The sequence below is a fragment of the Salarias fasciatus genome, chromosome 20 (genome assembly GCF_902148845.1).
Source record: "Salarias fasciatus chromosome 20, fSalaFa1.1, whole genome shotgun sequence".
Classification (NCBI taxonomy): Eukaryota; Metazoa; Chordata; class Actinopteri; order Blenniiformes; family Blenniidae; genus Salarias; species Salarias fasciatus.
In genome coordinates, this window is record NC_043764.1 from 22,006,672 (window position 1) to 22,021,704 (window position 15,033).

The 15,033-nt window shown below is 44.6% G+C and overlaps 1 protein-coding gene across 7 annotated transcripts in view; it reads left to right on the forward strand.

Annotated features, from left to right (window-relative positions):
* The window catches only part of camta1a (calmodulin binding transcription activator 1a), a 307,545-nt gene that overhangs the window by 267,235 nt on the left and 25,277 nt on the right, over positions 1 to 15,033 (forward strand). For 6 of the 7 annotated variants that reach the window (XM_030119532.1, XM_030119523.1, XM_030119524.1 and 3 more), the window contains 3 exons: positions 3,191 to 3,344; positions 8,094 to 8,234; positions 8,868 to 11,176. In XM_030119532.1, the coding sequence (XP_029975392.1) occupies positions 3,191 to 3,344; positions 8,094 to 8,234; positions 8,868 to 11,176 (2,604 nt within the window). The remainder of the gene's footprint in view (positions 1 to 3,190; positions 3,345 to 8,093; positions 8,235 to 8,867; positions 11,177 to 15,033) is intronic. The other variant, XM_030119527.1, reaches the window with a different exon arrangement.

Sequence of the window (15,033 nt, forward strand, 5' to 3'; positions counted from 1 at the left end):
AAGGGGAAAAGAGAGTGAAAGTTCCAGACGTTATGTGCCTCTGGCTCCTTCAGCAGATAACAACAGATAGCAGATTCCTAATAGTAAAACACGGCGACACACAGATTACTTGTGTTTGTATGAGCTGGAAGCCTGCCACATGGTTTATTCCTTTGTGTGTGTGTGTGTGTATGTGTGTGCGTGCCTGTGTGTGTGTGTGTGTGAAGGTAGAAAACAGCTGGGAGTGTGGGTGTTAGAAGGAGGAGATTGTGCGTGACCACGGGTGTGATTGTGTTCCGTGCGAGTGTTACAGGGTACTAAAGATTCTGTCCTTCCTCGCTCAGCTTCTTTGAACGTGCGCGACTTTTAATTGTGCGCACGGCGTGCGTCCGGGCGCGTTCACTGCTCCCCGCGACCACGCGTCCCCGCTACATTTGTGCCCGCTCATAATTGAACGGAGCCGTCTACACACTGCGCTCTCATTCCAAGTAAAAATTGAGGGCATCTCTTGGCTATTGACACAGCTGGTGATGCCATCTGGGGCATCAAACGCCGCCTGTGCCATTTCCATCCAAACCGAGCAGTAGTCGTCACCCAGTGTCCCTACCGATGACAGAGGACAAGGAAAGCGGCGCTATAGTGTAACAGCTTCTGGTTGGAAGTGCTGTGGGAAGGTCATCTGTTTTCCTGAGGCTGCTTTACATACTACTGAGCTTTGACTGGAGCTCAGAGGAGGTGGCCGTCGCCGGTATGTTTGGTGTGTTCTCAGAAACATAATTGTTTCTGTGTATCTGTGTGCCCCCAACCACACCCCTGTCTGATGTAACAAGCGGAGCGAGGGGGGCGTAGCTCCAGATTAATGGTACACACTGAGAGGGAGCACAGACCTACAGTAGCAGCACCTTGATTTATTTCCCACTTAGTACTGATGAAGCTTCAAACTGCAGTGACACACACAGGCGTTGTCATGGCTTTTTTTTTTTTTTTTTTTCCGACCACTCTCTGGTGGTTTGTCCAGCCTTGTATCTTGTCTTGTTTATTTTTACACCCCCCCAAAAAAAGTATTCCCTTTTGGCTTTCAAGCACAGTCTATGCTGAATATTCACAACAGACTAACAACAGCAGTGCAGAAGTGTATCAGAGCAACATTAAGAAACCAGTGCAAAAGCTGTGATTTTTTTTCTTTAATATATACAATACAAAAGATAAGAATCACCTTCATATGTTGTCTAGTTACTCTTCCGATGATTTTTTAAGTTACAATGCAGAAAAAAATTTGGCAAAAAAGTCAGAATGTCAAGCAGAACAGTGTAAAGAATTAACTCAGCATTTTGAGAAGAGTTGAGCTCCCATTTGTATACTGAAATCAGCACTTTTCAACATTTTATCTCAATATCAGTATAGTTATTTTTTCATATGGCTTTTTGCTAGAAAACTGGTTTTCCCTTCAACAGCATGTTACAAGCTTTTCAAGGACAAATATTCACAACAAGCTAACAATAACAGTCCAACCTTGCATTAGGGCAACATTTCAGGGGAAAAAGAAAACACGCAGGAAGGTCTCTGCTTGAATGTGTTATATTTTTTTATTTTCGTCATTTGTAAAGACTCAGCTTTCTTTTGTTGTGTAGTGTAGGTGTGTGAGTTACGTGGATTTTCTTCTTAGGTGATATATTTGATTGTCGTTTGAGTTGTGTTTTGGTGAAAACTGATTACTTTTCCTGTTTGATTTGATGTGTAACTAAAATATTTTTTTACATAATTAATACATGGTTTATTTATTTATTTATTTATTTATTTATTTTTTTTGTGGCAGAGCTTTCCATGCACCCCCAATTAGAGGAGAGTTTGCTTAAAGGTGAAATAGAATAAAGAATAAGAATAAAGGTGAAATAGAGTCAAACTGTTGAAAATAACCTTACTAATAATCATCAGGGCAATAAAGTCAGCATAGTTCAATTTTAGTCTAAACATGTCAACTGCATGTGCCATATTAAAGAAAAAATGTCGGGAACACAGACTGGATTAGGATGAAGTTAAAATTCAGTTCCGATATTACACTTTTATCATTTTGACAATTCAACTGAACCGTTAATAAAATAAAGTAAACCTTTTGTCCCAATTTTCATTATCATAACTTTGTTCTTTTCCTTTTTTTTTCCTCGTCTGGCTCAAATACGTTGACATACTTACAACCAAGGACCACCTGAAGACAATTTGTCTTTCACTGACTGTATAAATCCCTAAATTTGCTTGCACATGGATTAGTTTCAATTGACTGTATGCTCTGTGTCACTGCTGCAATATCATACTCTGTATTTGTGTTTTAAGTTTGTTGGCTTCTTGGCAGTCAAATGTTTATAGTGGATTTGAAAAGGATAAGGACTGAAAATGAACATTTCTTGTCTGAGTGCTTGGTAATCAAAGCTTTTCAGGATTACAGAAGTGAATTGATGCTATTCACACCTGCACAACACTCCTTTAAACACTACCTATTATTCATAAGATGTCAATTTAGCGAATTTGCAGAGGTAACCCAGTAACAATTTGCAGGCAGCAAATTATTGAGTTTTGACTTGGTAAATACAGGCAGAGTTAATTGAGGGCATCATCTCACCATGTGGGAGGACTTGACAAAATGCCATAAGTGTGTTACATGAGCACACATTGTAATTAACACACATATGCGCACACAACTACACACATAGAGGAGCGCACTCACACTGGGTTACACATCCAATCACACACACATTTGGAGATGGGGAGATACAGACAGACATAATGAGTGAGATTATTGCAGATTTCTGATCCCAGATTTGTTCTGCTGCCTGGTCGTGTTTTTGGGTTATGCATCTCCTCTTCTGTTCTCGGGCTCTGCCGTCTGTGTGAGGGTTTCCATTGTAGTGCTTCTAATTCAGCAACATTTACTTCTCACAAACCAGCTGGCTTGTTCTACATAAAAGCCCTCACATCTGAGCCACAGTATCTGTGTGCCACTACTGCTCTTTGCTGTCGTATCATCAAGAAGCAGCGCTGCAGACTCTCCATTATGTCACCTCTCCTAACCTCTCTCTCTCTGTGTGTGTGTGTGTGTGTGTGTGTGTGTGTGTGTGTGTGTGTGTGTGTGTGTGTGTGTGTGTGTGTGTGTGTGTGTGTGTGTGTGTGTGTGTGTGTGTGTGTGTGTGTGTGTGTGTGTGTTTTTCCCCCACAGAACCCTGACATTGTTCTCGTCCACTATTTGAATGTCCCAGCCATCGAGGATTGTGGGAAACCATGTGGACCGATCTTGTGCTCCATCAATACAGACAAGAAGGAGTGGGCCAAGTGGACCAAGGAGGAGCTGATTGGACAGCTCAAGCCCATGTGTGAGTATTCAGACAATCCCGTTTCGTACTGATCATTCATTGGGTCTTTTAACCCTCGTTCCAAATCATGAACAGCAGCAAGGCCATTTATGTAGCAAGTTATGGTCATTTTCGACTAAAAGAATTGGCAAACACATAACTTTCCTCATCGAAAAACACATTTTAGACAGTCATTAGCACCATTGATTGATTGATTGACTGATCGATTGAGCTCAGCGATTAGAGTGAGACAACAGAACTTTTCCAGAGAGAATTTAAACGTATTTAGAGATTTTTCTTCTTCTTCTTTTAAATTCAGTTACCAGTTGTGGCCATTTTTACACTTTCCAGCAGATTGTATAATATCAATTGTGCTTACAGGCTTGACTATAGACCATCAAAAAAAAAATTAAAAGTAGGTCTTGAAAACCTCCATTTATCCAATACCAGTGCCCCATAAAGGGTTAATAAACTACATACATGTGTGCATCGCCTCTTGCATGAAAAGATTGAATCTATTTGCAGTTGCTTGTGTCTGAGGAATTTGATGTCTTGTCCCATTCGGTCATCTCTGGTACACCGAGTGCCCTCAGCAGCTCGGTCAGGTAGCGTCTTCGGCGAGTTTTCCTGCATTGTTATATGAGTGTGCTCTTCCTGGAGCCGTCTGATACACCTGGGTCAAAGTTCAGATCATCCGCCAGACCTCTGGCACCACTCTGGCCGGTCTGAAAGTGCACCTCCCCTCTGGCCCGTGAAGGAAGTCGAGGCAGAGGAGGGCAGCAAGCTGGTTATTGATTCATGTTTGTGCGTGGGAGCAAGAACGTCTGACTCACCAGAAATCCCCCTCCACCCTTTCACCGGCTCCTTCTGTCTTTCTCTACCCCCTCCTCATCAAATTGATCCCGGTTGTTATCAGCTTCACTAATGCTCTATGAGTTGCACTGTGTGTTTTTTTATTGGTCTCCAGACCTTCACAAAGATCGAGGCAATGTTGTGGAAAAAAATCAAGATTTTGTTTGATGATGATAATAGCCAAAAGTAGATTTTGTAAGGCATTGAAAATCGTTCGCGGAGATGTTAAGATAACTTCAGAAACACAGACATGTGTTTCGGGCGTGTCTGGCAGAACCCAGCAGCCTCCTGACTGATATTCTGAGGGCCAATTATTGGCGATGTGGCCAGGTAAAGAAAGCAGCTTTACAGCCACTTGCAGGCAGTCACTGACCAGGCAGCCCAGGCTGCCTCCGCTGAGGTCTCACTTAAATTTTTACCCTCGTCAGTACATTAGTTGTGGCACATTTTAACATAAAGCCTCACCTCAGGACAGCCACTGAGCTACAGCAGCCTACTGTATTCATTACATCTGAGGCTTAATGTAAAAATCAAGCACCATTTGCAGTAATGGGTAAAGTCATTAACTTTGGGAGTTGTTGGGACAAAGAGGGTGAGTGTGAGATGCCTTCTAGCTGCCAGGCTACATGAGGGGGCTACATAAAGAGAAAAAAAAAAAAAAACTCTTCTGCTTTCTGTCTTTCTTCTTCTCTCTATCCCTCGCTCAGTCTCAGAGAATATCCGACATGTCAACATGGGCTCCTTCATGGAGCAACATTGCCATCTAGTGGCTCTCTAACATAGCAACCCCCTGAACCAGTGAAGGAAGCAAAAAGAGTTACGATGAAGTCATGGTGTATTAACCATGCATTACTTCATCTTAAATCATACATTAGGTTTTAAGCTATAGTACGTCTTTCCCCAGCTGACCTGTATATTTTAAGATGTTTGCCTTGAATTTGTGTGCAGTGCAGTGAGTTGTTTTTCTCCTCAGAGGTTGCCTAGATAAACCAGCAGGACAAATTTTGCCTCTCTATTTTTTTTTTTTTTTTTTTTTTTTTTTATCAGGACTGTGCAAAACTAACTTTTGCTATGTGAGTGTTGAATGCCGAAAGCTCGGTTCACGGAGTGTATAGCACCATGCGTTTCATACGTGCTTATGTGAGGCTGTATGCATAAAATAGTTCTTATAATGATGACGCTTCCCTTTTTAGAGGCTGATTTTTGTCAGTTACTTTCCCAGAACAATGTCAACTTTTGCACTATAATTACCCCTTTTCGTCTTCAGCTCCCTTTTTGTTATTCTCTTCACGATATTTCGCTGCACAAACCATTTGACACCTCTAATGATACAAAAAAAAAAACAACAAAGGGAAAATGTGGATTTCATGGATCAGTTGAGCTTATTCTGTCTCCACATGACAAAAACACACCAGCGCTCGTGCTCTCAGTCATTGAAGCTTTCTCATGCACGCATGCTCGCACACCGCGGTTCAAATATAAGCCCTGTGAAACATGGCCCCGTCTGCCCTCGTCATCTTTAACGCCCCGCAGTGTTTGATACGAAAGGGGAGAAGCAAAAGGGGGTAAGAGAGTGGCATCACTCCTCCGTCACGCTACAGCTCCATAGACAAGGCAGCCAGCTTGATTCACTATTTCGCTCTAATGCAATAAACACGCAGCACTCCGCAGCTATGCCCCTGGCCTGCTGACAGATAGTGCATGAGCAGCTTTAACAAACACTCAGACAGACAGAAGGCTTGTCTCCAGGCTAGACGGAGCCCGAGAAAAACCAATGAAGGCAAGAGATACAGGGCCGGCTATCGTGTAAACCTCTGTACTCCAGCAGCACATACAGTGCCCGGTGGTGCAGAGGCAGCTATAGGTGGGATATGCATTACAGATGAGCTGTGTTTGTCATTAGGGCAGCACGACAGGATGAGATCGTCAAAATAATCGTGTGACGAGGCTGCCGGTTGGTGCCGCGGCCTTTTCCGCCACCGGGATTAAACCTTGTGGCGCTGCTCCTGTCACATCTGCTTTGCAATATAACCCTCAGTGAGAAGAGCAGACAGGCAGACATGGTGGTAACTGTATGTCAACAACCCATAGCCTGCAGGGGTGACACCCGTCTAGATGAAGAGGGCTGTGGCAATCTGGCATGAGGGATTGGGGCAGAGGGGAGACGAGATTGTTTGGACAAACAGGAATGGCTCTGCATGGTGGATGTAAGTTGTGGCATTACGCTGTGACTCCTGCTCCGTCACCCTCTCTGAGTCAGATCAGCAGAGCGGACGCTCCTCGGGCCCGCAGCCTCCCCGCTGGCTCCGTCACAAAGCGAGATTCATGGCAGCATTTTTAGTATGCCAATGGCCCTATTATCTCTTTGTTAGTAATATTAGCATCATCTCATTTGTACTGTTTGCATAACACACTGTCAGGAGGTTAATGGTGACTCAAGCCGCTCTGTTTAATGGAATCCCCAGACAGATGCAATTATTTGTGCAGTAATTATAATGACATTAGACGAAACTTTCCTGTCACATTTAATGTCCAATCTTTTTTTCAACTCACTCATTGTAGACTAACAGCTGAATAAATCTGACTTTATAATACACCAAATTGAATCCTGTTTATATTTCTATAACCTGCCACAGTGAGTTGTCTGTGGAGCGTGTGATCTCGGCTTGATCACAGGCGCTCTGCTGACATCTGCTGGTGGCCAGCCTGTAATCTGCCAAAAAGATCTTAAAGCTTTCAAGTTAGATCCTTATCACAGTCATCCAATCATGTTTCCCAGATTTTTCCACTTCAGTGTAACTAGCTCTGTCTTTAATCTGCATTACCCTCACCCTCTTATGCTGTTTTCATCTCTTTTTATCTCAAGTGCAAACAGACATGCACGAAGCAAATTCCTGCTGTTTTTCACACATGCTCTAAAACCTCGCTCTCTTAATATATCGCCCCCTTGCATATTTAACCAAATGAGGAATTGAAGTGCAGGGGACTTGAATTAAAGCTTGCTTGATTTTGTTTGATAGTCTAAATATGCCTCTCCGCTGAAATATTACCTTCTTTCTCGGTTGAGAGCCCCAGCGCTGTAGCACTCAGCGGTGTCTCCCACCACCTCACAGCCTCTAAAACCACCATCGGTCTCATCAGAAGTGGTGGCTGCTTGACAAGTGGAGCGATGAAAAGTATTAGAAGGTGCTCGCGAGGTGTGACTGAGGTGGGGAGTGTGAGCTTTGCGCGCGCAAGCTTCCCTTTTTCCCTGGGTGCAGCAGATCCAGCAGCAGGAGCTCGGTGATGTTCCTCCCCAGAGGCTTTTCCCTGTCAGAGCGGAGTCATGGGTCGGGGTAACGGGGGGAAGGGGGGAGGAGGATTGAGCTCGCTGTCACCTCTTCCTGCACTCGCAGAGGAGACGCCACAGAGCAGTAACACGTACTGACACCTGAAGGGAAAGAAGCACATAAATGAGCAACTTAATTCAGAAGGCTTGACATTACAGTGAGAGGGTACTGGGAGAAAGAAAAAAAAAAAAAGAAAAAAAAAACAACTGTTTGATTTTTGAGTGAGGAAAGAATCGAGGCATGTGGGAAAAAAAGTTTAAAGCCGTTTTAGTATCAAGGGAAACACATGACAAGGCGCAGGGCGATGAAGTAGAAAGACAAACGTAAAGCCCCTTAAATGCTTATAAGAAAGCGACGTTAACATTCCATCCAAACCGGCGAGTGGATTATCAGACGTAGGATTTTGTCTGATAATTGTCTTACCGAGGTCTCGCCGAGGTAACTCGGGCCGAGAGGGGTCCAGAGTGCAGCATGAGTCATTCTGGCAGGTAGACAGGCAGAGCAGTGGGTGGGGCGGGGGGTTGGCGAGGCTGGTGGTCTGCTGGGCTGGCTGACGTCTCTGTCTCCTCCTCCTCCTCTCTCCCGGCAGTTCATGGCATCAAGTGGACTTGCAGCAACGGGAACAGCAGCTCTGGCTTCTCAGTGGAGCAGCTAGTGCAACAGATTCTGGACAGCCACCAAACTAAGCCACCTCCCCGGACTCACAACTGCCTGTGCACAGGCACCCTGGGTAAGGGCTTAGGGGTGGGAGGGAGCCGGTCCCGTTCCTGGAAAATTTAGTAGGAGATGCAAGGAGGCCGTAAAGATACTGTTTATTACTCAGTAGATCAGAGTTTGGTTGTTGGGGTCATTTATTGTGAGATGATTTTCCAGTGAAATAGAGGGTAAAGCCTGTAGGAATGGTATTATTTGTTTACTGATATCTGTGTCAGAGCTTAATCTGAAATAGCCCAGCTGCTCTCAAAATTATGCGAATCAATCAGGTATTTTCAGCTGCGCTATTTCACTAAGCTTCTCCCCAGGACAGGAATTTGGAGAGCAAAGGTTTACTAATATAGGAGAAATTTCTCTGAAAATACCCCACTTTTATTTTTATTTTCTGAAGTAACAAGCCACGCAAACCTTCCCGTACACTTCACCGACTGACGCATAATGAGGACAGTTTTTTTCATGCTGAGATGAGAATTATCTTCACAAACTTGTAGAAACAAACACAAACTGAAAAAATCATATTTTTGTCTGTACATTGAGCGTAGTTGTCATAAAATGGAAATCAATACAGTATATTTATGTTTTTCTGCTGTTTCTGCCTCCTCCTTCGACCGACTCTCCAATCTTTCTCGCTCTCTGTGCCCTCCTATAGGTGCAGGGAGCAGTGTGCATCACAAATGCAACAGCGCCAAACACCGCATCATCTCCCCTAAAGTGGACCCGCGGTCCGGAGGTTACAGCAGCGCGCACTCCGAGGTGCAGAACAACGACGTGTCCGAGGGGAAGACTGAGCACACTGCCCATGGCGGAGGGAAGAGCTCCGGCGGAGGGGGCGCCACCAGGGAGAAACGCAACGGGAAAGTCCACAAGCCCGTCCTGCTGCACCAGAACAGCACGGAGGTGTCCTCCACCAACCAGGTGGAGGTCCCCGACACCACGCAGAACTCCCCGGTCTCCATCAGCAGCGGCCTCAACAGCGACCCGGACATGGCGGACAGCCCCGTGGTGACGGGGATGAGCCACGTGGCCTCCGTCATGTCCGGCCTCTCCCAGAGCGTTTTCATGTCCGAGGTCACCGGAGACCCCGTCTACAGCATGTCTCCCACCGGAGGCCCCAACACTCACCTGATGGGTGCTGACGCCACTTCGCAGGGCCTGGTGCTGTCTGTGACCTCCGACCGTCACAAGTTTGCCTTCCCCAGTGGCGGAGTTGGGGAGCCTGGGACCACCACGGCGGGAGACAGCCTCGCCATGCTGTCCACAGCTGGGGTGTCTGAGGAACTGGTGCTGTCCAGCAGTCTGGACTCTGGAACCATCAAAATCCCAGAGACCAATATGAACTTTGACCCCGACTGCTTCCTGAACAACCCCAAGCAGGGCCAGACCTATGGAGGCAGCGCCATGAAGACAGAGGGCAACTCCTCCTCCACCTCCTCCTCCTCTGGTGGCAGCAGCAACACCAACGGCAGCATGCAGCGCTCCCCCACCATGACGGACAACGGCTACACCTTCAGCTCGGCTCTGGTGAAGAACATCAAGACCGAAGACACGTCCTTCGAGCAGCAGCTGGCCAAGGAAAGTGGCTACCAAGTGGGAGTGGTGGTGAACTGTGGCAGCGGAGTGTCTGTGCCAACCGGCGCCGGTTCGGGTCAGGGCAGCCTCAGCCTGTCTGCGTCTGGCTCTCTGCTTCCCTCTGGTGGAGGCCTGAGTCCCAGCACCACCTTGGAGCAGATGGATTTCAGCGCCATTGATGCCAAGCAAGACTACGCTTCCAGCGCCACCACGGTGAGCTACGGCCAGGCCATGTCCAGTCCTCACATGCAGCACCAGAATCGCTCGCCCAGCTTCTTCCTCCAGGACGCCTCTCAGAACAGCCAGACTCAGCAGGGGAGGCCCGGCATGGGCCAGAAAACACACATGATGGAGCACAACTCCCATGATTCTGGAGGTTACATGGGGCTGCAGGTAGTGAAAACAGACTCACCCGGCACGAACGGCCACCTTCATCACCATCATCAGGCCCATCAGACCCAGCACAGGGCCAACTGTAACGGAGGCTCACCCACTGAGGGGCCGGGCCAGGCCGGCTCTCTCCAGCTGCTGCAGTACCAGGGAACCTTTCCCGGACTGGGCACTGAGCACGAGGAGGTGGTTGGCCTGGAGCAGGCTGGCAACGTGAATTCAGGTCAGGCTGGAGCCACAGAGAATGGAGCTGAAAACCTCCTGAAGACCGGAGATCACATTCAGTCGTGCGGGGCGGGAAATGGCGAGGGAGGAGGAGCAGAGCACTACCTGCAACAGGCCGCCGACGGCAGCGGAGGTGGGACTGGAAGTGGAGGCGAGGGAGTCGTAATTCATAACGGAAACAACAACAATGATGGCAGCAACCGCAATCAGCAACAGCAGCAGCTTCAACCTCTCCTGCAAGGCTCAGGCATGGTCCAGGGCCTCTACAACGCCGTTGGAGCCCACCAAGGCCTGGCCGGGGCAGCCAGTAACGGAGGAGCCGGAGGGACCGGCATGGAGATCAGTCTGGATCACTTTGACATCTCTTTTGGAAACCAGTTTTCCGACCTCATCAACGACTTCATTTCAGTGGACGGCAGTGGAACGGCCATGTCGGCCGGAGGGGCCCTATACGCTCACCAGCTGGTCGCCTCGCACAGTTCTGATAATCAGAACGCCACTGGCGGGCCCCCGCACCAGGGCCAGGAGGATGGAGGCGCCAGGGCCTCTGGGTACAGCCCGTCGGAGCTCTGCCTGCAGCCCTGCTGCAGCCCTCAGTCTCTAAGTGGAGCAGCGGCAGCGGGAGGAAACACGGGGGAGGCAGGCTCACTGTCCTACATGAATGTAGCGGAGGTGGTTTCTGCAGCTGTAGCCCAGGGGGCTCTCGGGATGCTGCAGGCCACAGGCCGGCTCTTCATGGTCACTGACTACTCTCCTGAGTGGTCCTATCCTGAGGTGAGCAGACCAGCTTTTCTCTTTTTTTAATCGAGCTTCGGTGGGAGTCCGTTCATCATTTTAATGAAAGATAACTTGTAATACGCTGATTTTGCTATTTAAAAAAAAAAGGTCACTGATTATAGATTATATTATTTATTCTCATGTAATAACCAGTAAAACTGCTTATGTTGCCATTGATACCAATACTGCATTCGGAAACCGAATATTCAGTGAGGGAGCTTGAAAGAGAGGGATTTCATTATATATTCATGAAATGACACCAACAATATTTCTTATTCGTATTCCATACACTCTGGAAATTACTTTCCAGCTCTCTGAGCCAAAAAAAGTTCCAAACCGGACTGTTTTGCAATCCACCTATCACAACATGCCTCTGGGGCATGCCTCTCTGTGACTTCAGGATTTTCAGTGCAACTGCATGGAGCATTTTTATTGCCGTGTGCGCATAATAAGACGTTGTTGGAGGATTTGCTCAATCAATCAGTTTATGATTAAGTTTTATGTGGCACCTTTCATAAAAAGGGAGTGAAGAAGAGGAGTGCTTTACAGTACAGTATAAATAAATACAGTAAGACACACAGGGACAAAATTTGCAAAGCTAAAATATGAGCAAAGTGACACACCCACCATTTTAGAACACCCTAAAAATAATGAACTGAATATGTTTTACATTTCAAAAATTTAAGAAACTGCCTTTCTCAGGGAATAAGAGATGGGTTTACACAGTGAAGCTGTTCTGCAGTGATGGAGGTTCATCAAGCCATAAAGTTGGTGTTACCAATTCCTACAAGTGTTCCAACTTTCCTGGATGACTTACAACCTCTGTCAGCATGAACGCAGTGCTGGACCACACTGTGGTACGATACTCTCATGAGCAGCATGAGCAGCATTGTTCTGCAGAAAGTCGCCTGTCGCTAAAAATACAGCTTTAAAGGCATTCAACAATGGAAGAGAAACAGACATCATATTACTTACAATGTAGGTTTTTCCTATCGAGAAATAGAAAAAAAGGCAAACAAGAGATCTGGCAGACCTAATGCCACAGCAGAATCAGAAGACACATTTCAGAGTTAACAGCTTACATGATGGGCAGCTCACCAGACCACAGCTTCACTCATGGCTGGATTGTGGTTTTAATAAGCAAGTCTTAGTTTTAACTGTGAAGAGAAGACGTGGACCTACAGGTTTGACAGGCTCTCTGCAGTAAGAAAGCCATTGCTCAGACATCTGGAAAAGACAATGCGGTTTGCCTGGACCTCGAATCACCGCCATCGACCTACTGAAGACTGGAGGAAAGTATTATAGATGGAAGAATCGAAATATGAAATCTTGGGTTCATCATGCAGGGTGTGTACAATGTCGAATAGGCAAAGTGATGGTTTCACAGTGTGTGGCATCAGTTGTCTCACATGGAGGAGGAACTGTGATGGTCTGGGGCAGTTTTGCTGGATCCAGGGTCTTGTACAGATTGAACACTCTCATGCAAAACCCTTCGGTATGCATCGAGTTGGTCAGGGGTTCATCCTCCAGTAAGATAATGACTCAAAACAGAAATCCAAGCTGTGTCAAAACAGTTTTAGAAAAAAAATCAACATGATGGTAAATTGGAACACAAGGAGGGACCAGCACCGTGTCCAGACCTGAACCCCCATCCAGCTGGTTCAGGATCAGCTGGACAGCAGAGTGAAAGCAACGCTGCTGAAAGAGCCACAAATTTATAGGTTGAAAAGGACTTTCTGATGAATATTTGAGCTGTTATCAGCTGTTAGCTGTTATTTGAGCTGAATATTGTTCAGCTGTTATCTCTGGCAAATGTGGCTGCTTTGACGACTTCGAATGCATTTTGTCTTATAAATTAATTCCAGGATTTCTTTATTGACCCAAACTGAATGTAAATTATTTACTCATAAAAATGATTTGTTCTGTTTTCATATCAAAGTACAATGAGACATTAAAATGAATAATTGTCAATATATCTACCTTATTTTTTATACCTTTTACAATCTGTAATCAAAACTGAATGTTAACTGAAAATAATGAGATTGCCGTTTTGCTCTTTTTTCAGTTTTTTTAAATGATACTTTTGAACACCTGCAACAAGAAAAATGATCATACTTGATCGGCACAATTATACACAACATTTTATCAAAATAATTCATTCAGCAGGTCATGATGAGGATAGGAACTCATCACTTTCCAAATTCCTCTGTCTGTCTCTTTCACATAGTTTCTGCAAAATCTCTCGACTGTCTCAACGCTCTCCTTCCATAGTTAAGATAACTGAAGCTTGGGCTCAAAATAAAAATGTTTATAAATTCATCATGGCTGCAGACGCTGCTGTTTGGTTACGTTAATGAGTTTCACAATCAGCAGGAGGCTTTTCAAGTTTTCCTTCTGAAGCACAAGCAAGTAAACTCACCCAGTGAAGAAAGGAGCTTCTGAAAGCTGAATATACAATATTACTACTGAAACTCTTGTCAGTGGAGCTCAGTATGTGTTGTAGTTTAATGCAGCAACAAGTCTAACAATAAATTCCTCTGCAGTGAGAATACAATCAATTGATTTTATATAAATATACAGCAGTTTTATATTATACCTGCAATCTAAATGTATCCCTCCACTTCTGAATCATCACCGCATGCAGACAACAAATAATTTAAAGCTACTGTGCTCATAATCTACCTGCTATATTACTTGCAGAATGTAGAATGTGTCTCTTTGAGAATGGACACACTGTATTGTACCACCTTTATTATTCACTATGTTTGTGATCAAATCCAGTCATGTTTGCTCTGACTGTATGTGACAAACACAACATTGTTTCTGTTATTATGAGGAGTATTAAGTAGAACTCCCATGCCTTGTCACAATTTCAAAAGGTCCTGAAATGATGCACCTTACCTCAGTGTTATTACAAATATTTAGTCGTATTTTCTCTGACTCTTGCCAACTTGCAGAAGTATTGGGAAATAACTATAAAATAGCTTTACACCCTCTTGTCATTTTACAGAAGAAAGCATTAAGAATAATACATGGTGTCGGTTACAGAGAACATACAAACATACTTTTTGCAAATTCTAAATTATTAAAAATGGTTGAGTTATTGACTGTACAAATTGTATTTAGGGCAAGTAAGGACAATCTCCCAAAAAAACATCCAAGTTTTATTTTCTAAAAGAGTAGGCGTAGGGTATAATTTACGACATACACATAATTTTAAAGTTAGATGCGCAAATAATAAACGGAAAAGCTTTTGTCCTTCAGTTCAAGGGGTAAAACTGTGGAACAAACTGGGAAGACAGTTCAAGGAATGTACAAATATTAAATTATTTAAAAAGCAACTTAAAGAAATGACTTTTGAAAAATATATTAAGGAGAATGATTTTTGTTATTAAAAAAGAAAGTGTGTTATTAACGGTACTGCGAACATGATTGTGTAATAATGAAGGTTGTAATATCTTTAGTTAAAGAGTTTAAGTAAAGAGGGGTGGGAGATAATAAGTTATGCTTCATCCCACTCCTTTTCGAGCTAATATAAATGTGTTTTGTTATTGTATTGTGTTGTATTGATTGTAATGATTTTTGTTTACTGCTGAGCACTGAGAATGAAATTCAACTCGAAACAAAATAAACAAACAAACAAACTTTTTAATGTGAGAGGCAAACAACAGGGAAAAATGTGGGAATTACCAAATACAGTTGCTTGCATGATTAAAGCACAAAGTATAAGAATATACTTTGATTTACATTCAGGGTTCTCGTGAATTCAAACAAAACTTTGCAAAATAGAGCATAATGGAACATAGAGCACATTTTGTTAAGTCTGAGTCAGAGCTTTGGTTTAAAAACTTTTG